This window comes from Simochromis diagramma, unplaced genomic scaffold (genome assembly GCF_900408965.1).
Source record: "Simochromis diagramma unplaced genomic scaffold, fSimDia1.1 OVJJ01000501.1, whole genome shotgun sequence".
Classification (NCBI taxonomy): domain Eukaryota; kingdom Metazoa; phylum Chordata; class Actinopteri; order Cichliformes; family Cichlidae; genus Simochromis; species Simochromis diagramma.
In genome coordinates, this window is record NW_024387320.1 from 4,098,272 (window position 1) to 4,123,231 (window position 24,960).

A 24,960-nucleotide genomic window follows, 5' to 3' on the forward strand; every position below is an offset into this window, starting at 1 on the left:
CTGAACAACCGGATAGCCATCTTCTGATGGCTGCTCCCAGAAGGATAACCTACTATCTCACAAATCATCTCAAACTGCTTCCTTGAACATGACAGTGAGTTCAGTTTACTCAAGGGGTATCCACAGTCACCAGATCTCAGCCCAGTAGAACACCTGTGTGATGTGGTGGAAACAAAGATTTACCCAAAATGGGGGTTGTGTGTGTGTGTGTGTGTGTCTGTGTGTGTGTTCTTAACTGTTTTTTGCAGCGTGTTTTCTTTTATTCGACTGACTCTGTGAGCTGATTTGATGGACTGTGCCTTGTTTGACTATCTTGCTCACTTTAAGCTGCATAGTTTTCCAGTCTAGTGGCTTTAGCTTTGAACTTATAAAGTTTATGGCACTGATAACCTGCATGCCCTTGGTCATAAAGCAAATGCCCACGTTAAACACACAAACACACCGATGCAGAGGCAAGCTGCACACACTTTACACAGGTATATGTTCCCCAAGCCATTTAGCACCACTGCATCTTCGTTTAATAGATATTGGCTGAATTAGGAGACAAAGAATCAAGTCTATTAGCCTTTTTTTTAACTGAAATGTATCTTTTGAACAACTCACTGTAATGGAATCTAAATTGCCACTTTGTATTAAGAGACAGTGTCTTTCTTTGAGAGGTCTCCTTAGAATTAAGTCTTTCAGTAAGTTTGTAAGAATGGGGTCTTTTGAGCGGAGTAAACAAGAAAAGAGGCTTTGAATGGATCGAGTCAGTGAATGGTTAAATGGGGATGCAGGCTGTCTTTGAATGGGTTGGTCAGAATGGAGGCTTTGTATTTTTAGTCCACATTTCCTGAGATAAGGCAGACGCGGATCGCGAGTTTTGCTGCCGTAGGTAAATGAGCAGTGGAAGCTGCCATACCTTTAATAACCAAAGTGACGCACAGCAGCTTAATGTAGAACCTATTTCCCTATTCTTGATTAGTCATAAAGAGGCATGACTACTTCCTTTTTATTGGTCAGACTGTCAGTTATGTAAAGTTGGAGGCTTTTTAGCTAGTTAGATAACTGTCCTCTTAGGGGAGGTATAAAGGTAGTTGGACCAGGAGAGAGGGTGGGGTCTAGCAGTACACTGTAGCTTTTGTATACAGGGAAGGTAACCTGAGGTTGCAATAGGAAGTCCTCTCAGTTACTGTGTCTGCGGGCTGTAGAGCACCTGCAGCCTGACCAATAGGTTAAATGTAGTGTCTGGCGAAAGGTAGAGTCAGGATGAGAGGGAAATTGTTGTTGTGATATTGTTTGTGAAGCTACATGGAAGAAATGCTGGAGAAGAGAAGTGAAGGAGACATAGACTGGGACAGGAAGATGGGAAGAGAGGAGATAGCAGATTTGGGCTCCTTGATGGATGTAGACATCGAGGTTGAGCTAGATCCTGAGTTTTGCTTGGAAATGGACTCAGAGGTGACTCTAGCTGGACAGGTGAGTCCAGGCTCACAGGAGTGCTCTGACAGTGAGGAAGTGGACTGGTTTGTAATTAAAGGACACACAGATTCTCTGGTTGTGGTTGAAGACATGAAAGAGGGAAGGGCAGCTGAGATTGAGGCGTATTACACGTCAAAGGAGAATGGAGAGACTGATGAAAATGCAAACATAGATATGGAAGATCAGAGGAGCAAAGAGGAAATGGTAGAGGAAGTATTGGATGCATTTTTGGGGCCAAGGGAGGAAATTGGGGTTCATGTCCGGCTCACTATTGAGGAGGTGGAAAGTTACTACAGATTTTCTTGCCGTTGCAACTGGTTATGTGGTAAGTTATACCTATTCATTCTTCATCCTCTCTTTCTTTTTTATTGTAGTATTACATTAACAGCAGTTTAAGTAATGGCTCTCATATCTTCAAGGGGGTATCTTGTAATCATTAAGACATGATATTTTCATTCTTGAACTTTCAAATAATTCTTATTTTTCTTATACTGTGTGTTTGTGCAGGCCTCAGTTCATCCATGGTCTGAGAAAGTAGTTTCTCTCCCTTCTTTTTCTTCTGGAGTGTCACCTTTGATAAGAAAAGAAAGGCTAATATTTAGTTCTCTCTAAAAAAAAAAAAAATACCACAGAAACCACACAAAAACACAGCACTGAATTTGGACAAGGGCCAGAAATGACTGACATCACAATGCAAACCCAGTAAATCATTTGACCAAAGAAATTGTGATTAGGTGCTGAGCCACCACAAGCAGCAACAGTGCAAGCTGACAGAGATATTTGAAGATTCTGTAAATCTTCTGAAGGGATTGAACCATACTACTATTCAATTTTCTATGCATCCAGCTTTCTGCCATTTATGTCCAGACACCACTTCAAACTAACCAGTTTGGATATGCCCACAAAAAAACATCACTTAGGAGTAAACAGGAGCCCAAACCACATCACCTGGCTGCTTTTGAAGTGGAGGAACGACAGCTTTTCATCCTTTTTCTAAGACCTTCAGCTGAAGCTCTGTTGCTTGTATCATTTTCTTTTGTTCACTACCTACATAGCCAAGGGCGAGGGTAGGAACATAGATGGACCAGTAGATTGACAGCGTAGCTTTCACATTCAGGTCTCTCTTCTCCACATCAGACCGGTGCAACTTCTGCATCACTGCAGACGCTGCACCAATCCATCTGTCAGTCTCCTGTTCCACTCTTCCCTTGCTTATGAACAAAATCCGATATACTCATAGAGCAATTTATTAGCTTTTTTATACTAATAAACTTAGTGACCTCTTGTATCTTATTAATGGGAATGCTGTATAGGAACCCAAACCCAGTAGGATAGAAATGCTTTATTCTAACATGAAGTCTCAGTTTGCAGTGAATTGCAGCAAACATTTCTCCAGTGGGGACAAGTGAGCCTATATCAGCAAAACTATAACTATAACAGCAAAATGTTCCAAAAAACCATCAAGTCCCTTCACTGTAAGTCACAATGAGATAAGATAGGGTTTTTTTTGTCTTGTTTTGTTCTTTTCGAGGGGTAAATATCACCCCTTGCATTCCTCCAACCATTTGTTTTATCTCTGCTACTCCTCCTCCTTCATGACCCCTTAAGCACCTTATTCCCTCTTGTTGCCCACCCAGACCCCCACTGCTCCGCTTCCTGCCCCTTCCTGATCCCAACTGTTAATTATTTGAATTTTATATTTTTTGAGTACATTACTATAAGATCACATAGAGGGAGTGGATCAAGTGAACAGCTCTGGTGAATGAAGCAATTTCTTAACCATATAAATTAACAAGAAAATAGGCAGTTTGTTTTGTTGCATGTGCGTGTGTGTGTCAGTCACGTGGGCCTGTCAATCCAGGATTTCTTTCCTCTCGTCTACTCCTGCTTAATCTGTGTCAGTAGTGGCAGGCAGTCCAGGTGTGTCACTGTGACCCACTAAAGTTTGACCAGTTGCCCACAAACGTGTACGTGAGTGGTCGCTAATCCCAGTCGTTAAGCTTTCTAAAGAACATTAGCGCCTCACCCAGCAGGTGGTATGTGGTTGTGTGTCTGTATGTGAGTATGCAGGGAATGTTGAAATTACTTGAAAATTATTTAGAGGGAATATTTTTTGTAACAGACATAGTTACTGTATCACTAAAGAGCAGAATGCTCTAATAATAGCATCTCAGTCATCTTAATGTAAAGAGTGCTCTTTTACACGTACATCCTTGTCTCGCTCTAGGTTGTTTTGACACCACAGATACTCTGAGGAGAGAAAATACAAAGAAAGACAGACTGGAAAAAAAACACTTCATAGTTTCAGTGTCTTGTAGTATCTGATACTGTTTCAATTCACAGCCAGAGGGGCTTTTAGCATTGTGCATGTGGCAATAGTTTATGCAAGCATGTGAGAAAATTATGATTTGTAGAGTAAGGGCTATAGGAGATACAATTGGTATGAAGACTCTAATAAAAATAATGTGTAATAATAATAATGCATAATAGAAAGTAACCATGCATAAGGTTATGTTAACAAATCAAAACAAAAAAAGCTGTTAAAAAGGAGCCAGATCGGATATTCAGGGGGAGACTTTTCGGTAACCGAATAGCCCCTTTCTCTAAACAGTGCAGCTATTGCCGGCCTGGGTCGGGGCCGGCGTTTGATTTGATCTGCGTGGGAGATTCTGGGTGCAAGGTGTGGTTGGGCAGGTCAGAAAGTGGAAACTCTTGGAGGTTTCTGTGTGAACTTGAGCACATTAGAAGCTTGCGAGCACCTGTGAGAGCTTTCCAGATGGCTAGCCTCATGCAGCTTTGTGTCCAATGACCTCAGGCACTGCTGGCCATTATCGATGTAACAACACTGCTTTACCAAGTTACGAACATCAGATATGGTCATTTATCTAAGCCTATATCCACTTGCTTGGTTTCTTTTATTAAAAAGCCATTTGTGGGCGACACCCTTGCTTGAGGTTAATTTGAGAGAAAAGAGGAAAAGAGAGTTTTTGTTCCGATTAACATCTGTAGGGGTCAGTCAGTAGAGAACCTTTATTATCGCTTGGCCTTAAAAGCATTGAAGGGACAAAACTAAGTCAGTTCAAAGAAAAGAGGATTTTTACTAAAACAAACCGAGGTTCAATCAGTCAGTATGTGATCAGTATGGTCTGCACACCTACATTTAGGAGGGTAATGTACAATAAATTTGTCCAAGCTTAGTGCTACAGAAACATGTATATTGAAGGAGATTATGAGTCCGATTATTTGACTGATGATGGCGACTGGGTCAGGTTTTTGTTTTTGAAATGTACACTTTACTGAACTTCGGACACATGCGTCAGTGTGTTCCTGGATGTGGCAGATTAGTGTAAGCTTGGAGTCCACCTCAGAGGTCTCCGGCTGTCATGCAAGATTTAAAACCACCTGCTACAGTAAACAGAGGCTGTACAGGACCACGTGTGATAGGCTTCACAGAGGTCATGCCATTGAGGTGCACTCCCTTTATTGCTAATTTGGTTTCTTACACATAAGGTGGCTATAAAAACAATGCTGAAAACCTATTTTCTTGGCCGTCTTGTTACTGATTGATTTCTTAAATGACTTTTTTGTCGAGTTTGTTTAATGTTGCTTTCTCCTAACTCCTCTTAACAGCTTGGAAGAAGGCCAGTGTGTATCAAAAAATCTTAACATCTGAAAATTACTGACGGCATTGATTTGTTTACTTTTTGCTAGATCACAGTTATAGTCAAACACAATATGATTAAGCCAATATCACTCAAAGCAATCATTCATAGTACAGGCTAAAAAACATTTTGAAAATCTGGTGAAGAGCAGTTCTTGGTGTTTGAAATGTCACATCATCTTTCATTGTTGGGCTGTTTTAAACTGACCATGTGTTCTTTTCTTGGCTTGCATGTGCCTTGCATTTTTAGTTTATACACAGAACTTTAAAAAGATGCCAAATATTCCATTTTATTAGATTTTTTTCATTAGATTACTATTATGTCTAATGAAAAAAGGGCTGTGAAAGGGCTCTGCTCTATAAAATCAACAACAATTAGAGATTAGATTAACAACAAGATTAGATCGAATATGGACTGAGAGGGGGAAAGAGCAGCAGTAACAGGGGCCAAGTGTTACACACCCAGTTGCTTGAAACAGAAACAAACTGGAGTGATTACTTACTCTGCACATGCTCATTAGGATTCCCTCTCTCTCTCTCTGCTTATGGAAAGACTGCACAGTTGCTTAACTTCTGCAGAAATTCTCAAGGACAAAGCTGGCTTGGATATAATGAAGTCATGTTTTGGATATGAAGCATTTTTCTTCTGCTGTCTAAAGTTTGGATGACTGTGAATTCAAACTTACATCAGTTCTATCCCTGTGTTAAAAATTTACATCAACAGCCCATTATAACATAGGTGTTCGTAACTAGAATCCAGGATTTTAATGTACTGTTGTGGCTGTGTCTGTGACCCAGAATTTTGTGTTTATTTTTGCATTTGTGATTTATTATGTTATATTGAAAGGATGTTAAGATCTAGGATTATCATGTGTTTGCCTTGAGTTTCGTTTCGTTTATGTTTCTCCTAAGTCTTCTGTGTTGCTCTCATGAATTTCTTGTCTGTGTGCTTCATGTTGTCTAGCCGGTGTTATGTCACATGTTTCACGTTTTTTTTCCCCTGTTTGTCTTGTGTTTCTTTGTTCAGTGTGTTTAATTTTACTCCTCCCTGTAACGTCACTATGTTCATTTGTGTCAGCTGTTTCCCCATGTGTTTCCACTTCCCCTGATCACCTCCTGGATGTATTTAAGTCCACTGTCTTTCTTTGTTCAGCGTCAAGTTGTCTGTGTTAATTCCTTCCTGTTTCATGATTCTGCTCAGTTCATAGTTATTTGCATGTTCCTGCTCAGAATCATGTTCCTGTCTGTAGTCATAGTTATTATAGTTTAATCATAGTAACCACAGTTTAGTTTCCCGAGTTTAGGTTTTAGTTCAGTTTTTGCCCTTATTTGCCTTTTGTATTCAGGTTTAATCAGCCTGAATAAACGGCTCGCTTTTTGTTTGAAATGCAGTTTCGTCTCTTTTTCACGCTACATGCCGTCGGCTCCCCCTGGCTGTGACAATCTATTGGGGGCAATTGTAACAGTTTATTGTTATTATTGTTGTTTTCTTTAAAAGGACATATTCCACTACACTATGAAAAAGCATATTTTGTGTAAAATAGTGTTTTTTTTAATGTGTTAAAACAATATTAGCTTACATATGGACAGGAGAAAAAGAAAGCAACAGTTTGCAGGTATATTCGTGACATATACAGGTGAAGCATGTGAGAAATAAATAAATACATGTCATCCATTTATTTCGGGTGTTTTTAAACTAATATATCAACATGTTTACATGATCTTATTATGTTATTTTATCAAGATCTGTTATGCCATCTGCCATATCTGTTGTCAATACTAACATGAAATATGTTAGAAACTTGTTTCATCAAAGAATTATCATACATTTAAGTCACCTGTACTTTTATTTAATATGTAGACTTAAAATCGAATTACCACTAGAATAGCTTCCAGGTTTTTCAAGTCTTTGTAGGCTTTGGCACATCCTGCAGTACCCAACATTTAAACAAATTTTAAAGTATTTAAGCTATATCATTAGATACAATTGCAGCAATATGATTACCTGAAAGATTGCTTCTTTTTGAGATATAGTGGCGTGATGACTTTTTATATAATAATAATGGATTGCATTTATATAGCGCTTTACAATTCCACTATTCAGTCACACACTGGTGGAGGCAAGCTACAGCTGCCCTGGGGTAGACTGACAGAAGTGAGGTTGCCATATCGCGCCACCGGCCCCTCACCAGCAGGTGAAGTGTCTTGCCCAGGGACACAACGACCGAGACTGTCCGAGCTGGGGCTCGAACCAGCAACCTTCCAATCACAAAACGAACTCCCAACTCTTGAGCCACGATCGCACCAATCATGTTTGTACACACCAAGGGAGCCATTTATAACAGTCTGACTTCCTGGATTAAAAAGAATATTGCAGTCTTGTCCTTATTAGTAAAAAAGGAAACACCTATTGTACTGCTAGTTAGTGTACATATATATGTTCCTTTTCTCAATAAATGTTACAATAGTCCTCGGGCTTCCCTGCCAACAGCTGGGAGCAAAACAGATTCAAAGGACAGAAGACGGCACATTTAAATGAGTCCTATCGCTAAACAGTGTATATGTGTGTGTTGCTTTGTTTGAAAAGGGAAGAGAGTGACATGTTTTTGTTTCCCACTACACTAACTCTCTGATAATGATGGTGGTAATACCCAAAGGCCAAATAACCTGATATGACCTGTTGTCAAACAAAGAGTGACACTAAGACTTTGGTTTGTTTAAGCTACACTAAGACAAGTGTTTGCATAAAGGGAGGGTGTTAGTCACCTAAAATGCACAGCAAAGAAGGGAACACTATGGTTAACAATGAGGATTACTGTATGATGGACTGAAAGCACCAGGTCATATCTTGTCTGTGCTTTGTTCTGGCGAATATCATGGACACAGGTATGGTTCTGGGGACAGACTCTTTATTCGTCTGACTTTTCTGTATATTTCTCTATACATTGGGTTTCTTCTGAATGTTTCGTGTGTGCATGTAGAGTCTAGAGTCTAATGTTTGTCAGCTTACCAAGTCTTGAGTTTGCTAGGATGAGCGTAACAAACCATTTAATTTACTGTTATGTTGTCTCTCTTAAGTTCTAATAATTTCCATGCGTATATTTTTTAGGCACCCCCTTCCTTATGTATGTTTATGGATGGACTCTTGCTATAGATATCAAAAGAAGCATAACAGCTTGCAGTATAGCCACAACATTAAAACCAATGATCGATTGCAGATATAGCGCATCAGACCAGTGGCAGTCTCCAGTCAGGACACTGCCACATCACAAAATAAAGAAGCGCCTGGGCTTGCAGACTTTACAGATCCCAACGCAGTCAAGCAAGCAGGAGATGTGCCAGAGCAAGCCCGATCCACAGAGGCCCCACTAATGTCCTTTTCAAAGAAAAGATCATAATGATGAGGGAATAAAATAATACTTTTGATACAGTGAAACAATAACATGTGAATCCAGTGTGAATTATTTGCTTTAGGAAAATGAAGCAAACAAAGTCAGACTGATACCAAAAGTCAATATTGCTCTTCAGTCTTATGTTAAGCAGTATGTCTGTGTTCACATCCATATTTACAGGAAACTCCCCTCCTAGAAACTTGATGGCACAAATAAATGTTCTTTCTCTCTTTTGGCTCAATATAATACAGATTTCTGTTCCTGGATAGCTTAGTGAACATGAATGTTTCTGTAGGAACTAAATAGAGTGGTGCTTCCGATTTGCCCATGTTATGTTTTTAAATTAAATTATTAGGTCTCATTATGGACCTTAAATCCATGGCTCAAAAGAACCTGATGTAAAAGATGCCAGAACGCTGCTGCAAGAGAAAGAAAACCCAGAAACAACCACACATCTGATTCAAACTTCTTCCCCAAATTAATTGAACCACGACTGAAAAAAGGATCGCCACTAACTTTCTACTCAACTCATAATTAATAAATAATAAACACAACTGCAAAAGTAACGCAGGAATAATGCCTGTGCTGATGGAGGTGAGGGAGCAGAAGCTCCAGCTTCTTGGGTTTTATATGAGCGAAGGTGAAACTTCTGCAGCCAATCAGCACTAGGAATAAATCTGAAGCTTAAATGTAACGGTAGAAAGTTAATGACAGGATGACAGATGTACTGGTACACTGGGGCAAGTGTAACACTTATATTATTGAGCTCGTCACATAAAACACATCTCAGCATAAATAATTAAATACCAAACTGTAATAGCAAATGGCACAGAGTTCATTACAGCAGTGCCACATTTTCCCTGCTTGTTTTCCCTGCTCAAAACCAATAAAAAAGCTTTTTTAATAAAACACAACAAAGCTCACAGAGCTTGTTTAGATCTTTGATATAGAAACATGTGGATGATATGTATGGATTACAGTAGAGTACTGCTTTTTTATGGATGCTGTGGAGGTGGCTTAGTTTACATGTCTTAACAGTGGGAGTGAGTGATGTTCTTTTTTTTTTTATTGTATGTATATAATGTATGACTATCAGTTTCAAGTTGAGCTCTGGGCAGTTGTTATTGTATAGTTTCCATTGCATATAAAATACCAGGCAGTCATAACCCCTACAGCATTCACCGCAGTAGTCTAAATCAGCTGTGAGTGTTGCTAGAGTTTTGCCCTCTTCATCACAGCAGCCTGTGCCAACATCAGTAAGCGACCCTGCCACTTCAGCCAGAGTCTTAATTCATGATTGCCCAGTCCTAACTGGTGTACCAAAGTAAGTTTCCCTGTTGAGCCCCTTCTGCTTCAAATCATTTGGAAGTGTTGAAAAGAACACCGAAACTCTTATGTGATGCAACCAGAATAGTTCAGCAGAAAGTAACATGTTAATTTAAGAGTTGATTACTCAAACTGTAGTGAGAGGCCAACCGAGGACATAAAGTATGTTTTTAGTCCCTTTTAATACATATTCATGAGGGTTAAAAGCTCAGAAACTGGGATCTGTAAAGCTTTTTCAATATGTATTTAATCTGTTTCTCTGTGCTTTGTGGTGAAGATTATTTTGAAAAGTTGTCTGTTGTGTGATTAAAATCTCCTTCCACTTCTGCATATTATGTTACAGCTTGTCTAGCCTACGAGGCTCCCTAACCTCTAGTTTGATCCCCAGTATAATTACAATCTCTATCTCCAACTGGGGGAATGACCTTTAATCTGATTAATTTAATCTGTATGAGGCGAGCACATGGGCAGATCAAGAGCTGTTGACAAAGCCTGTTAACATATAAGTACTGTTTGTTTACAGCAAAAGTAACCTGCGTTTTGGTGAAATGAAGTATATATGAAAATGCACCACAATATTAATGAATTATGTGTAGAGATGGTAGACAAATTTTTAGAACCATGACAGTCTAAACAATCCTGAAATTAATCTGTCAGACTTTGCTAACCTTTGTGTATTCGGTTCAGATGTATTGCTACTTATAATTTTGTAACTTTTTTTTTCTCCAGATGAGATCATGCAGCTGGACAGCTGTCCTCTCCGCGCTGCTGACATCACTCCTGACCTCCAAAAGAAGTTTGCCTTCCTTTCAGGTCAAATTGCCATGTCTTTTTTTTGTCTTCCTTTTTGTTTTGTCTGTCTGCTTCACCGGATCTGGGTTATTTGTCATTTTGTTTGCTATTTTTCAATGATCAGCACTCCTCTTAAATTTTTCATAATTCAGCTGAACAGGACAGCTTTAATTTGCCATTCAAATTTCCCCTCTATCGGTTTCCTCTTCACGGTTTATCACGTTACGGCCCATGCTTCATTGATACTGTTACCTGGAATTTTTGGACTTACCGCCTCTGCATGTTCAGTGTTTTCACCTCCAAAAAAGTGTATTTTTAGCATCATTTTAAAGACATTTCAAGCTACAGCAAGTCCTACAGTGACAAAAATCCTGTCCAAGAGGCGACCTTGTGGCTGTGGCAGAATTGAGAAAACATTTTGCAGACAAAGATCTAAGCAGACGTTGAAACCATGACCATGCACTTGCTGTTGCTATAGTGATGAGGGAAGGAAAAGGCAGAGATTTATATTCTAGTCATGAGCGCTGACAGAGCAGCTGTTTCACACAGGGACAGGCATGCGCGTGCATGTGTGTGTGTGTGTGTGTGTGAGTGAGTGAGGTGAGACTGTTGTTGTCAACGTTATTCACTGTGTGCAAACACTGAAGCATCCCTCTGTCTCATATCATTTTATTATTTTACTATCCTTCCATCTTTAATTGGTATATAATCTTTTGTCATCGTCTTATTGAGAGTGAGAACACTCAAATATTTCTTTTTTGTCATTATTTCATGTAAATGATCTCTGAGTCTCAAAGTCTCAAACCTGATGCAACATTTAAATCATGTGCTGGAGATCAGTATTGGAGAAAACATGTATTTACATGAAACCAGTGGCTTTTTGCCGATTGTCTGTTGAAGAGAACGAGAGCCTACAAGACTATATTTTTTATGTGAATATATAGTATTTTTTTCTGTCCAGTCTCCAGTATCACAATCTAGTCTTCACATCAGTGCCCCCTTGTGACTGCATTTTTCGTTCTATTCTTATGTCCTATTAAACAAAAAGCATTCTTACAGAACCCCCTATTTTATCTGGAAAGTTTCAGTGTATCTTGTTTTCCTTTTCTTAGGAGGAAGAGGAGATAATGGCAGCCCCATCATTGTGTTCCCAGAATTCCCTGCATTTGGGGAGATCACAGACAAGGAGTTTCACAACGTGTTGACCTACCTGACAAGCGTCCCAAGGTAAAGTCTGAACTTTTTCACCTCTAATTAAAGTCTCATCTCGCTCACCCTGTGTCACCTTTCCCTTGGTTTCTCTACGGTCATTGCAACAAAGTACTGCTGATGAACATATCCAGGTTTATGGATAAACCATGTGGCCCAGACAGTATCAAATATTATGTAATAAAATAGAAAGGCTTTGAAAGTGGCTCAAACTAGGGAAGTTTTCATGCTGATCACCTGAACTGAAACTAGAGGAAGGATAGTGATGTACTGGAAGGAGTGTATGAAGTCTGCCAGTAGGTGGCAGTAGTTAACTTATTACAGCCTCACTCTAGATTTGCTCAAAGAGGAAGACTCAATTACCTCATAGCTTTGTATAAAAGAAGAGGGCCAGTTGGGATTCCTGTGGACACTTTATTTTATAAGTGTTCTTCAGTTCAGTCTTTGTCCACATGGGCAGAGCAGATGTCGAGAGAAGAGGAAAAAATGTGCAGGAGCGACCGTTTCTCCAAATTTCTTTTATAATCAACACCTGGCTCTTTAAATCATGATGTTTTTTTTATGTTTTTTGATTTAGCTTATCATCTTGTATGTCCTGCCTTCCCTTCATTCTGCCTGAAATTTCTCATTGTGTATAAATAGAAACCAGCAGTGATTCTAGCGGGTTGAACCTGAATAATGCATACAGCTAACCAGAGGGGTGTGTGTGTGTGTGTGTGTGTGTGTGTGTGTGTGTGTGTGTGTGTGTGTGTGTGTGTGTGAGACATGGCCGCTTGCTCACTGAGGCATGTCTCTGTATCCATGTGTCTGCAATGGCCTTTAGTCACAGCACAGCTTTTCTTCCTTTAACAGTGGAGCTTTAATCACTTGAAGTAAATACAGAGTTAGTTGGCCAATGTTTGGCTAACTTTATTTCAGTATGGGCTTAAATTTCCTAACTGGATACAATTTAGGTAATGCACTTACTTGTTGGTCACTCTGTCAAGTGAGTGAGGGTCAGCCACAGGGTGAGATGGTGCTGAGCCAGCCTCAAGCTGTTCTGAATGCACAGACAGATGGCTGGAGATACCTGAGGGACTGACGCCACGAATGAGGCACACAGAATCCAGGGACAAATGTCTGTTCTGACCTTGGACAGCTGCTGCTTGTTTGAAATTAATACCACAGGATCGATATTAATTGTAGACATAATTTCTTATGTTGATACTCTCATACATACGTACGTGTGCATGCTTGACTGGCTGGTTGCTGGGATGTGTTGACTACTAAACTAATTTGGGTCTTGTCTTGTAAATGAAGGAATCTAATTAATTGACTCTATTCTTTGCATCCACCAACACTCAGTAAATGAACCCGTAAATGGTTTGTGTATCTTGGGGAATACAGTCAGCAGACAGACTGTGGGGGGAGGGGCATTAAGCTGGTGCACTCTTAAAGTGGACATGAAACACTACGTATGAAGGTTAAGACCATGGAGCTCTACTCTTAAAAGAATTGTCATAGATTTAACAGTCTATGACTGTGAAGTGTTTAAAGCTACAGGTTTTAGCAAATGCATAGCACCATCTTGTGCCAGTACAGAATGTGATGTCACAGGGTTGGTGGGTTGGTTGCTGCTAATAGACTTAGATTAGTTTATGTAAAATAACTAGTGAAAGAAGCGATAACTCAGTGGAAAGCAAGGAAGCTAAAACTAAAAAGCAGTTTACGGTGGTTACTTTATTTTTACTGTCTTTTTCACTCTCTGCGTCTTTTTCACTAACTGATTCTTTATCGTTGGCTAGCTGCACCGAAACAGGAGAATCCACTTGTTAGCTGTAATGTTAGGGTTTGCAGAGTACTTTATAAATAAGGACTGCATGGAGGAAATCCAGTTTACAGCATATAACATTTACTACATGCACATCGCAACACAAGCATAACTACATTTTTTTACCAAAGCACAACTGGGAATGCCAATCTCCATCAGAAGGTCCGCAGCAAAGTCCAGATATAAATGAGGTCACTTACATTTGGACCTTGTTTTTCCTCACTTCTTGTATGAATTTCTAATATGGCACATCCAGTGTCTGCAGTGGTTCCACTACTCTACGGGACCTACCAATTCTTGCAAAAAATGAAAAAATGCCTATATAACAGCAAATATGATCTTGGATTTAGGCTCATTTTGGGTTTAAACCCAGTAAATAAACACCATGTCCAGCTTTCACTGAAATCTGCTAATATTTCTAAGTAGAACAGCAGTTCTTGTGCCTTATAGAGGGATGGATGAACAGATACGTTGCCATCATATAACTTCATCAGTCCTTCAGCCAGATCTCGTTACACTATGTTGACACAGACAATTTGAATACAAGTTATTGTTTTGCATTGTGTTAAATAAACCAGTATAAAGCATCAAATAATTATAGTTTGTAATTCTTCAAAAACCATGCAAGGACCTTGAGAACTGGCCTGAGGAAATTGAACTCTCACCTTTAGAATGAGATAATCAGTGAACAGAACATTCTACATTCGTTATATTACTATAGTAAGTACGGAAGTAATTATATATGACTTTTAATGTCTTCCTCATATCACACTTTGCAGACTGATGCCGAAAATAAAATGAAACCTCAGTACTTCCACAGACAGTTTCACTCTAATGTGACCATTCAAATAGTTAAATGTCTAACGTTACATGTGAGAATGTTCAATACTTCAATTTTCTTGAAACAGGAGCTTTACTGACCTCTTGAAATTCCTCATAAAATGTTGTTCACTGTTTTAAATGTCAACTACCACTCATGTGTTCAGCTGCTAGTGAGGGGAGGGGCTCTGTGCCTGCTCTATCCACAACTGGTGGACCCAAAGATCGCACTGTTGGTTTTGGTGATATTTTGATTGAGTATCTAATTTTGTAGTCATTTTTAGTAGCGATTAGCATCCGGATATCAATTTTTGTGACAATACTGATGGAATGTTCCCTCCTCAGACACATTAGCCAGGTGCCTATAAGCAGGTCAGCTATGTTTTGGCAGTAGGTCTCAAAATTGGTGTGATTGGTTTTGTCTGAACATACACAGATTGTGTGATATTCCAACAAAGACACAACTACAATTGTTAGTGTGTACAATCAAATTGTAAGATTTTTGTTGATAACGAAAGACCAAAGAAAGAAAGAGAGGCCCAAATGACTTCTCTGAAATCACACCGTCTCTGATCTAAGTCTATATTAATTTGGTCTTTGCTAGAGAAAATCATTTCAACTTCATAATACATTAACATGGATACAACCACTGCGAGAAAATCCCCCTTAAAAGTCAGGCGAATGGTCTTGTTTTCATAAGCATAATCCAAATTAAAGTTTATTTTAATTTATTTTGTTTCTTATAGATTCACAAATTAACAATTTGATTGCTTCTTATTTATTATATAACACAGATGCACATTTCTTTGCCCTGTTAAAAGACAAGAGGAGGCCGGAGCTGTACCATGCGTGTTATGTGTTGCATATCCACTAAACCAGGAGACTCATCCCATCACTGCAGTGGCTTTGGGCAAAAGCTTTTTCACAGCTCAACTCACAGCTCGAGGTGCTTCTGTACCCTTTGTTATAAGAAATCCAATTATTAGAAGGACACTCATGGATGCGCAGCCCCCAAAGCACCAGAAAATATCTATGAATATTTAAATGAGTAGTTTTTGCAGTAGTTGGGAAATTGTGTGTTTGCAAAAAAAATTTATAGCTACACAAAAAACTGTACATCCACTTATTCACATTTACCTTCAAATTTCTGCTAATACTTTACTTTAAAGTTGTGCTACTACTTGATAGGCCAAATGATTGAATTTCCCATCCCCTGGCTGTGGATGTTCAGCATAAACCACCCTCTTATTTTAGGAGCCATAAATGTCTGAAAGGATGAAAAGCTCTTGTCTCACTTTACCTCTGCACATGAGTTGTAAAGCAATGACTGTGTGAAACTGCAGGGGTGAAAAGTGAGGATGATAGAGGAGGAGAAAAAGGAAAAGATGAAAGGGGAAGGAAGTGTCATGAGTAATGTAATTTAATGTAAATGATACAGTAAGTAACAGCATTAACTAGAGAGGCAGACATGAATAGATTTACTAATACTGCAAGCTTTGGGTGCACACTGTAAATGCTCTTCAGAACCTCACTCACATCTGTTTTGATCCGTTGATTGGCTAATAAAGCTGCCCATTGCTATGCACCCTTGGTTTGGTTGGCTCTTATTCCAGCAGCTCTCAGCTCTCATTGGTTAGCTCACAGATGCAGTGAAGGGGGTGCAGAGTCTGGATCCTGGAATGGTCTTAAACATTTGGCTGCCTCTGCTTCAAACAGCACAACACACTGGGATCTGCCTCCTCTACTGTGTTTTCATTTTGCCTTCATTGTTACACGGACCGCTCTTTTTTTAACTGCTGCCACCTTGTCTACGCAGTCAATAGTTGCAGAATGAAAGATGTGAAAACAAATACTTGAAGCTTACTGGAATATTTCTGCTTGAAAGGTAATGACGGTGCTTTACCACTACCTGAAACAGGATGCACATGTTTCAGGTAGTGTAGATAGGATTCTGCTGGTAAACTGCACATGCGGCCGTCAGTAGTTGTTGTCAGTGTTTACCCCTCCCCTCCCCATTTCTACTGGGACCACAAAGGACAGCAGGGGAATGGGGGAAGTGAGGGCTGGGGGCTGGTGGCCAAGAAATCTGGAGGCGCTTCACAGTATCTCCTTTTATTGATGGCACCAGCTGTCTAAGAAGATAAAGAGCAGCACAACAAAACTGAAATCTGTGAACAGGCACTTGGCTTCACTTCTGTGCCATAGAGGATTTTTTTTTCCCCCCTCTTAAAGCTCTTGTGTTACAAGAATTCCCTTCTTGTCTGTCGTTTGGTTGTAGTACAGGCTGTTTCCATGTAAAAAAAAAAAAAAAAAAAAGAAACTGATATGACATCCTCCACATTCACTGTGCTGCTAACTTTCTCACCCTTGAACCATCAAGCTGGTCACAACAGATCTCTGTTTAGTTTGTGCTGAAAACGTTTCCTCCTTGTGTGTTCCAGCTTGTCGTCAACAGGCGTGGGGTTCATCCTGGTGATTGATCGCCGGCAAGACCGATGGGCAGCTGTAAAGGGGACCCTGCTTCGTATTGCAGTAAGTTTGTCTTTGCCTCTGCAGATCTGAGCGTGCACTTGCCTTCTGCATGAGTCTCACTGGGACAGAAACAGATATTTCATCAGCTGTGAGAGTGAGGGGACCGAGGTTTGACAGGAACTGTCCGTACACCATCACCCATGGGAGGATGAAGCTTATTAGGCCTCAGAGAGATGTTGTAACTTCCTCTACTTAACAGCTCCACCACTAATATATGAGAAAGCACAGCCATAAGCTCTCGACCATTACCATCACAGCCAGTGTTTTCACAGCTATGGGGAAAAATAAGCTGAAAATACAGCAGAATGTGTTTGTTTTGTTCACACATTCGTTTAAATCTTTCACTCATCATCTTGGCTTTACATTGATTGATATTTGGGCCTCTATTATAAACAATTGAGTAAATTAGTATAAATGAGTCACTTAAACGCTGCTCACAGTGGCTTAAAGGACTCCTGCACAACCTACTAAGCAAAGTAGCCTTTTGTATGTTTTTCAGCTGCTGCATGATTCATCAGGATAGGGGGAACTTCTGATATAATCTCTTCCATTGCTCATTAATCCTACTTCTTTTTAGATGGAAAACTGACACTAACAGAATAAGGAGAATGTTATTTTGGAGCATGTTTCATTTGTCCCAGGCTTTACTTGTGTACAGTGAGCCAGAGTGTCTATATGATCATCCATGTTTCAGGCTTTCTGTAGGGAGTTGATGAAGCACTGGCAGCGCTCCATAGTGTATATAGATGGGGGTGGGAATCACCCTCTTACACAATCTCTCAGTATTGTTTAACTGGAGCTAAACCAATGGACTACTGACAAGCACCATGATTCATATACTAATGGAAGAAGGCCACTTTTCTTTGGCTTAGTAGCTTCTTTATGTAACAAAAATGAGCTACTGTGTTGATCTCCAGTATCATAGAATTGCTCCACTGGAATCAAAAGAATCTCAGGATTTTTCAGACGCGGCATGACAAAGATGGTGTGTAGGACAGTTTTCCTTAAGGAAATCTACATAGAACAGCATTTTTTGTGTGAAGCAGATCCTCACGTGTCTATTGAAAACACTGAAGGAGGCAGATGTATAAAAAGATGAAATGCCTGAGTGGGAGAGCAAACGATGGCTATTACCACCCACTGTCTCCAGAGATATGGGAGACCCACTCAGTCATTTCAAATTAAATCAAGCTTTATTAATCCCACAAGGCAGACTTTTACAGGTTGACAGGCTGGTAATAAGGGGCCATTCAGTCAGCCCTGTAATAATACTCTGCTTGAAGTGATTCCACCAGGCTGTTAAATACGTGGTGATGAAAAGTGGCGCTATCTGTAGAGTGGAGGTTCTTCCGTCTGTGTGTTGGTCTGTGTCTGTGAGAAAATAGGGCGGCTGAGGAGTGATGCTCTTTGTCTTTTGCTGTGCATGTGCATGTCTATGTAGATGTGTGTACTCGTGCATATGTGGGCTTGTGGGCCTGAATGTGGGTCAGTGTGTTTTTGAGGACAGCTGAGCTGAGTCTTATGAGAGAAAGTATTTGTAGACTGGTCTTAATTAAGTCTGTCACTACCTAAAGCTTGTCATTTATCAGGCTCCTCCTGAGGCGTGTGTGTGTCAGCCATTGTCAAAGAGCAAGTAGTGCATGACTGCCAGAGACAACAGATCCAAGCAACATGGATGAATGCTTGGAAGCTAAGACTGGATATATAATATAGTGTCAGCTCCCAAAACTGTCTGTAGCCTTTAGCCTATGAGAACTTTAATTTAAAGAAGATAACCTGCTGCACATGAATATATAGTTATATTTCTAAAAATATATATTTTTAATTCCTGCGACTGTTTTAGAAAACACACTGTGTTAGTTGGACTATATTTAGCTAGTGCACTAGGACTCACAGCAGTGCCTTTGTTCAATGTATTCTCTGAAGGTTTAACAATACGTTACATTAAAGTTCCTAACAGCTATTCTGGACTCTTACCAGGAATCGGATATATCAGGCTTTGCTACACACAGGCTCAGATATTAATTTGCATATATATTTCTTGGGATTTTTTTTTTTTGACGGTGATAAAATATAGAATCTTACCAGATTTACCATTAAAGTGGCTCGTTTCAGATTTGTTTCTGCACAAGACTGCCAAATCCATTAATCATAAAATAATTAATAACAGGCCTGTTTTGTGATAACACCTACCACTAACAAACAGAGCCATATGTTCTGCAGATTGCATGATTCATCTCTGCAGATGGTGAATGACCATTTTAACCAGTTATCTTCCTTCTTCCAGCGGGTCAGTAAGGACAAACAATGGATTGATTTATTAATCCCATTAATAATGCTGCTCCCAAGAGGATTTCTTTTATGAACAATGTATTCGCTCTCACTTCTGCTTGGACCAGCATTCCCCAACTCACTCGAGGAGGATGGCCAATCAGACAAACCATCCATTTAGGTCATTAGCTAATTAAAGCTGCATTATCAATTGTATTGCCTGAAGAAGGGAGATCAGCTTGTGCCCTCCGTGCTCATCCAACTGCTCTCACAGCAGTGCGCAGTCTGTCAGTGGGTGTCAATCATGACATTTTAATTAGCTTTTATTGGGTCTGTTGGCTGAGTGTGTGTGGTAGATGGACAGAAAGATACATATGAAAAGGATTTATGTGGATGTTCTGAACACATGAAGCAAAACTGTTTTGCTTAGTGAAATCTGTTTTTGTGCTGAGTATGTTGTTTGAAGCAACTGTCTTTGTTTTCTTTTTGCAAAGAAATAATCAAGTTAATTATAGACATGTCGCCTAGTGTTTATACTGTGCAGCCAAGCTGTGAAAAGGGCTAAAAAAAATACTCCTCAGATACAGGGATAAGATGTGAAATAGATGTGTCTAAAAAGGAGATAAATTGATAACTTCCTTGTCACCAAACAACTCAAAACTATGCCAGTTCAGCTTGACAATGTCAACTGAGTAAGGGGAAAACCTGATTGAATGTGCCTGCACACATGTGTGAATACGCCGTCTACCTCATTATTCATGCAGAAGCATCTCAGAGACATGAAGATTAATGTCCCTGGCATGCGATGGCGCCCTGCACCCTCCACATTTTCTTCATTCTCTGGTAGTCTACTAGCTTCTTCACATCGGTGTTATCACGTGGGAGATGGAAGGAGAGACAAAGGGGGAGAGTAATATATGAGAAGTCCATGCTGTCAGCAGGAAAACAAAAGAAGAAAAAAACAGAACATGTACAACTGAAGTGTGATGACTTGCTTGCCTTACTACATACTCGGTCTCCTTTCCTATGTCAGGGCTCCTTCCCAGGGAACCTCCAGCTGGTTCTGGTTCTGAGGCCCACTACCCTTCTGCAACGCACACTCTCCGACATCCTCTTCAAGTTCAACAAGGATGAGTTCAAGATGAAGGTGCCGGTGCGTGCGCTTTGGGTCTCCTGTGCAAAAACACACTCGTGTCTATTCCATGAGTGACTTGTGTTCTCCTCTCAAATAGGAAAAAAAATGAAGAAGAAAAATAGTTGCTCAAAGATGTTGATGTTTGTCTCTCTCAGGTGATTATGTTGAGCTCTATAACTGAGCTGCACTCTTATATTGATCGCACCCAACTGACCCAGGAGCTCGGGGGAACACAGGAGTACTGCCATGAGAAGTGGATCTCTCACCGCACAGTATGTACTGTTCAGTACTATCCATTGATCATAAGACATTTTAAAAAAAAAAAAAAACTTTTTCTGCATGCCTGTAAGCAATGGTTAAAGTGGGTTTTGGCAGAAGGGAGAACTCTAATATTCAATGCAGCTGTACAGATTAGGGCGGGATCATTTAAAAATAATACTTTAAGATCTAATTTAAACTGAAATGTGCTACCCTTGACATAACCACTTACAATGAACACCACAACCTGCACTGCTTAGTCTATGTGTGCCACAGTGCTGTAAACTAACCACTACAGCCTGCACTAAAATCCCCAGCATTTTCATCCAGCACATATATATGTACCATGTATAGGTCCAACATCTGGTGACCAAAAAATAAGCATGGTTACATAAGCTTTAAATTTCCAGTTTATCAGATGCCTTTGAAAATAATTTCTCATCTTCCTCTCCTGTCCTCTTTGTCTTATACCTTTCTCCATCTCTGAAAATTTGGCATTTTCTCGATGAAAATCTCTGTTGTGTCTCGCGTGACTCAGGCTATTGAAGGCTTTGCACTGATGGTAAAGGACCAAACTGGCGTCACACCCCGCCATACGGTGCAGTCATTTGGGACTGAGCTGGCAGAAACTGAACTCCCAAATGAAATACAGGCCACAACCATCCTTCTGAGCACACAACAAGCCGAGAAAGAAAGAAAGCAATTGGATGGGTAAAGACCGATGTCAAATATAAAAATGCATTCTTTGAAATTACAAGAGTAATATGATATGCATTAATTGCTTCATTGGTCTGTTCAGATAATGCATGCTTGCCCCATCTGTCTCTGTATTTCTAGGAGGATATACTGGTGGCTCTGGGTCAGGGCAGCAGGCTGTTGGAGAGCATCAATGAGCCTGTAGTGCGAGACCCCGACCACAACATGAACCAGGATGAACTGGAGAATCTGGCTACAGTTCAAAGGTTGGAACCAGTTACACCAGTGGCACAGCTGCGGGACAGTGACTGAAAACTAAAAAACTTCCAGTCATGGCACATTAGGAGATATTAGAGGAGCACTTTTTTCTTTGTTGATTGAGACAGAACTTTTAACTTTTTGTGGGATGAATATTTGTTTGAAATTCATAAATAATGATTCCCTAGATTTTTTTTGGACATGCTTTGAACTAAGTTAAAATTAAGAGCTAAGCATATCAGGCCAGCACTGAATTATAAAGGCATTTCACATCCTGATGTATTTACGTAACAAAAATTAAAGCCTTTTTTAAAATGCAAGATATTTTTTCCTGGCCTGTTTCATCTCTTTTCGCTATTTTAGGAATATTGTTTCAAGTCAGTATGCTTTGAGGTCAGACGGTATTTTAAGGCACATTGAGAGAACCGATCTCCGCAATAATCATAATAGTTATTGCCACTAAATAGCATAAAAACATGCAAACACAAAAAACCAAGGGGATCTGAATACCTCAGTCAGCATTCTCTGCTTCATTAATTTTCCCCCTACGGCTTTAGCTCGATTTAACACTGGCTCTTTCCTCTCCGTCTTTCTCGCCTTGCTTGGCAGATTGCTGTCTCAGCTGGACGAGACAGAACGAGCTTTTGATGAGTTCTGGGTGAGACATCAAACCAAACTAGAGCAGTGTCTTCAACTGCGCCACTTTGAGCATAACTACCGAGAGGTGAGCTGGACTTTTTTTATATATTGAAATCCCGCATACTGGATCTCTTCAAAACTTGTGTTTCTGGTGCAGGTGAGGGCTCTGCTGGATCAGGTGTCTGAGAAACTTGCAACCTTCTCTGAGGTTGGGATCAGTCCAGCCCATGCTGACCACATCTTCATTGAGCTCACGACCTACGAGGAGAAAGTCTGTGTAAGTCACACCTGAATCATCACAATTAAAGCTTTGTGTAATCATGACCCAAACAGCTGAATAAGATGCTTTATAATATGGATGGGGGTGGAGGGGAGGTGTTCTGCTTTCTTTTTTGTCATTTCGAAATTACATTACACTCCAAAAACAAATCACCGGCTGTGTTTTAGCAGATGATTGAAATTAAATGATATTTAAATAAACTTTCATGTAAGAAAATTAAAAAACCGAGATGTGCTTCATTTTGTTCAAAATTACTAATTTGTTTGCGATTTTATGTAGTAAGGTTGATAGAACAGATAATAGTGATCATCATCATCATCATGAAATGTGATTAAACATCTTTATATTTCATATTCATGTGTAAAATGTCTAAAGTGCAGCAATTTTCTCAAGTTTTCTTATTTCATAATGTGCTTTTATCTAATAAAGTACTGCACAGAGGACGCAGGGATCACTAAAAAAGTCCAACTTAAGGACATCAAACTAGATGAGTTTCTCCCAAACTGTGAGAATAATTAAAGTCCATAAAGATAATAAGGAAAACCAAAGCTTAAGGAAGGTTAGCAAGGAGCAAGTGAACTCAGATGACATCAAGGGTGGGAAAAGAACAAGGTTGTGTCTAAAAATACAACAATCTACACAAAAAACTAAACAAATTTAAAGTAAAAGCGTAAGTAATTCAAACTGAAATGTGCTATGCACTGACCAACAGAGAACGACATACTAAGCAAGAAAGACCTAAATAAAAAAAGTAGTGCAATCAGCTTTAAATCAAGAACCAAAACTACATCAGCAGCTTCATCTGGACAAAATCCCATTACACTCTGCAGGAACTCTTAAATATGAGCTTTTAGGCTTATATTTCCTGAAAATCGTGTCACAGCTGCACAGTGCATTCAAAGCACAATACCTGTGTGCACAACAACCCCATATATCTCTGACTCACTCAGTGTCTATAACCCAACTGGACCTCTCAGGTCATCTCAGTGTGCTTTCAATAACTGTGGTCCTGTTCTTTGGAACAAACTGTCCGCTGAGCTGAGGTCAGAACTGAACTGTTGCACTACACTGGTCCTCAGGAGGTTCTGGTCAGAACTGCAGCCTTGTCCCAGGAGGGTGATGAACTGATCCAGAAGTCCCACTACGCTGAGGACTCCATTCAGCCCAAATGCAGTGAGCTTAGAACAATCAGTGAAACTGTGAACAACAATCTGAGAGCCAAGAAGGAACATCTCCTGAAAGCCAGGGAGCTACACCACCGGCTGGAGCGGGTGAGAAGACAACTGCATACATGCCCCCATTAGTCCCTTTGTCTTGTGTTGTTTCTGGTTTTTCCACTTTCATCCTCCTCTGCTCTCCTCTGCAGGCATCAAAGTGGGTTGATGATGGCATATACCTGCTGGCTTCTCAGCCGGTTGATAAATGTCAGTCACATGAGGGCGCAGAGTTGGCCCTGCAGGAGCTGGAACGTTACCTGGATAATGCAGCCGAGAATCAGCTGACAGACCTCAGCACCATCTGGAAAGACTACGAGGCCGTGCTGAACCAGCAGTTTAGGGTAAGAGGACTGACATGAGAGGAGAACACACGTGTTGCATTCAAACGTCACATCGCTGAGGTTTTCGCCGACAAAAATGACCACATTAGTGCTAATGTTTAACATTGCATAATATCCCATCTCAGATTATTGTGTTACGACTTTACTGATGTTGGCATACATCAATAACACATTTAATGGTGACACTTTTCCGGTGGCTTCCTGTGCATCAGGACCAAGTGGAGAAAGTTTTCCAGAAGCAGGCGTCCATGCAGGAGATGTTTGAAAAGAGGAGAGTCAGCCTCAAGAAGCTAGCAGCTAAACAAACCAGGCCTGTGCAGCCAGTAGCCCCGAGACCCGAAGCCTTCATCAAATCCCCTCTCAGCTCACCTGGTCAGTCTTCACACGGCCGTACATTACACTCGTCATGCAGTGCAGAGCCTTTTCAGACTTTCTCAGGTTTTTGTGCTCTTCAGTCTTAGCATTACTTGAAGCCTGTTGATGCTGTGTCTAGCTCTTATGTGTGCATTACCTGAGACCATGCATTAACAGTCCATTTTCCACTGTTCAAACACAATAAGGATACATAACTTATTGCAGAACAACCTTGTAGAAGGAAATAAAAAAATCTTATATTTTTAGCTTGAAATCACTATTTTCAGGACAAAAAAAATGTATACATTTTCTTTATTTATCCTGCATCCTACACATTTACATACAAGGGCCTTTACACACTCTCCAGTTAATTTATAGTTTTTCACAGCTATTCTATTAGTCAGTATATTGAAGCATTGACAGTAATAGAAACCACATAACCTCTTTGTATTAATTGTACAAAATTGCCACACAATGTGTAATATACATGTTGCAAAAAGGATGTTTCA

The 24,960-nt window shown here is 40.0% G+C and overlaps 1 protein-coding gene across 1 annotated transcript in view; it reads left to right on the plus strand.

The window, feature by feature from the left end:
- The window catches only part of mcf2lb (mcf.2 cell line derived transforming sequence-like b), a 34,359-nt gene continuing 9,399 nt past the window's right edge, over window positions 1-24,960 (plus strand). Inside the window, exons 1-13 of the mRNA XM_040005497.1 lie at window positions 1-1,786; window positions 10,570-10,653; window positions 11,745-11,859; window positions 16,912-17,002; window positions 20,307-20,426; window positions 20,564-20,680; window positions 21,205-21,368; window positions 21,503-21,628; window positions 22,230-22,344; window positions 22,417-22,536; window positions 23,619-23,810; window positions 23,906-24,097; window positions 24,310-24,469. Of these exons, the coding sequence (XP_039861431.1) occupies window positions 1,291-1,786; window positions 10,570-10,653; window positions 11,745-11,859; window positions 16,912-17,002; window positions 20,307-20,426; window positions 20,564-20,680; window positions 21,205-21,368; window positions 21,503-21,628; window positions 22,230-22,344; window positions 22,417-22,536; window positions 23,619-23,810; window positions 23,906-24,097; window positions 24,310-24,469 (2,092 nt within the window). The 5' untranslated portion in view covers window positions 1-1,290. The remainder of the gene's footprint in view (window positions 1,787-10,569; window positions 10,654-11,744; window positions 11,860-16,911; window positions 17,003-20,306; window positions 20,427-20,563; window positions 20,681-21,204; window positions 21,369-21,502; window positions 21,629-22,229; window positions 22,345-22,416; window positions 22,537-23,618; window positions 23,811-23,905; window positions 24,098-24,309; window positions 24,470-24,960) is intronic.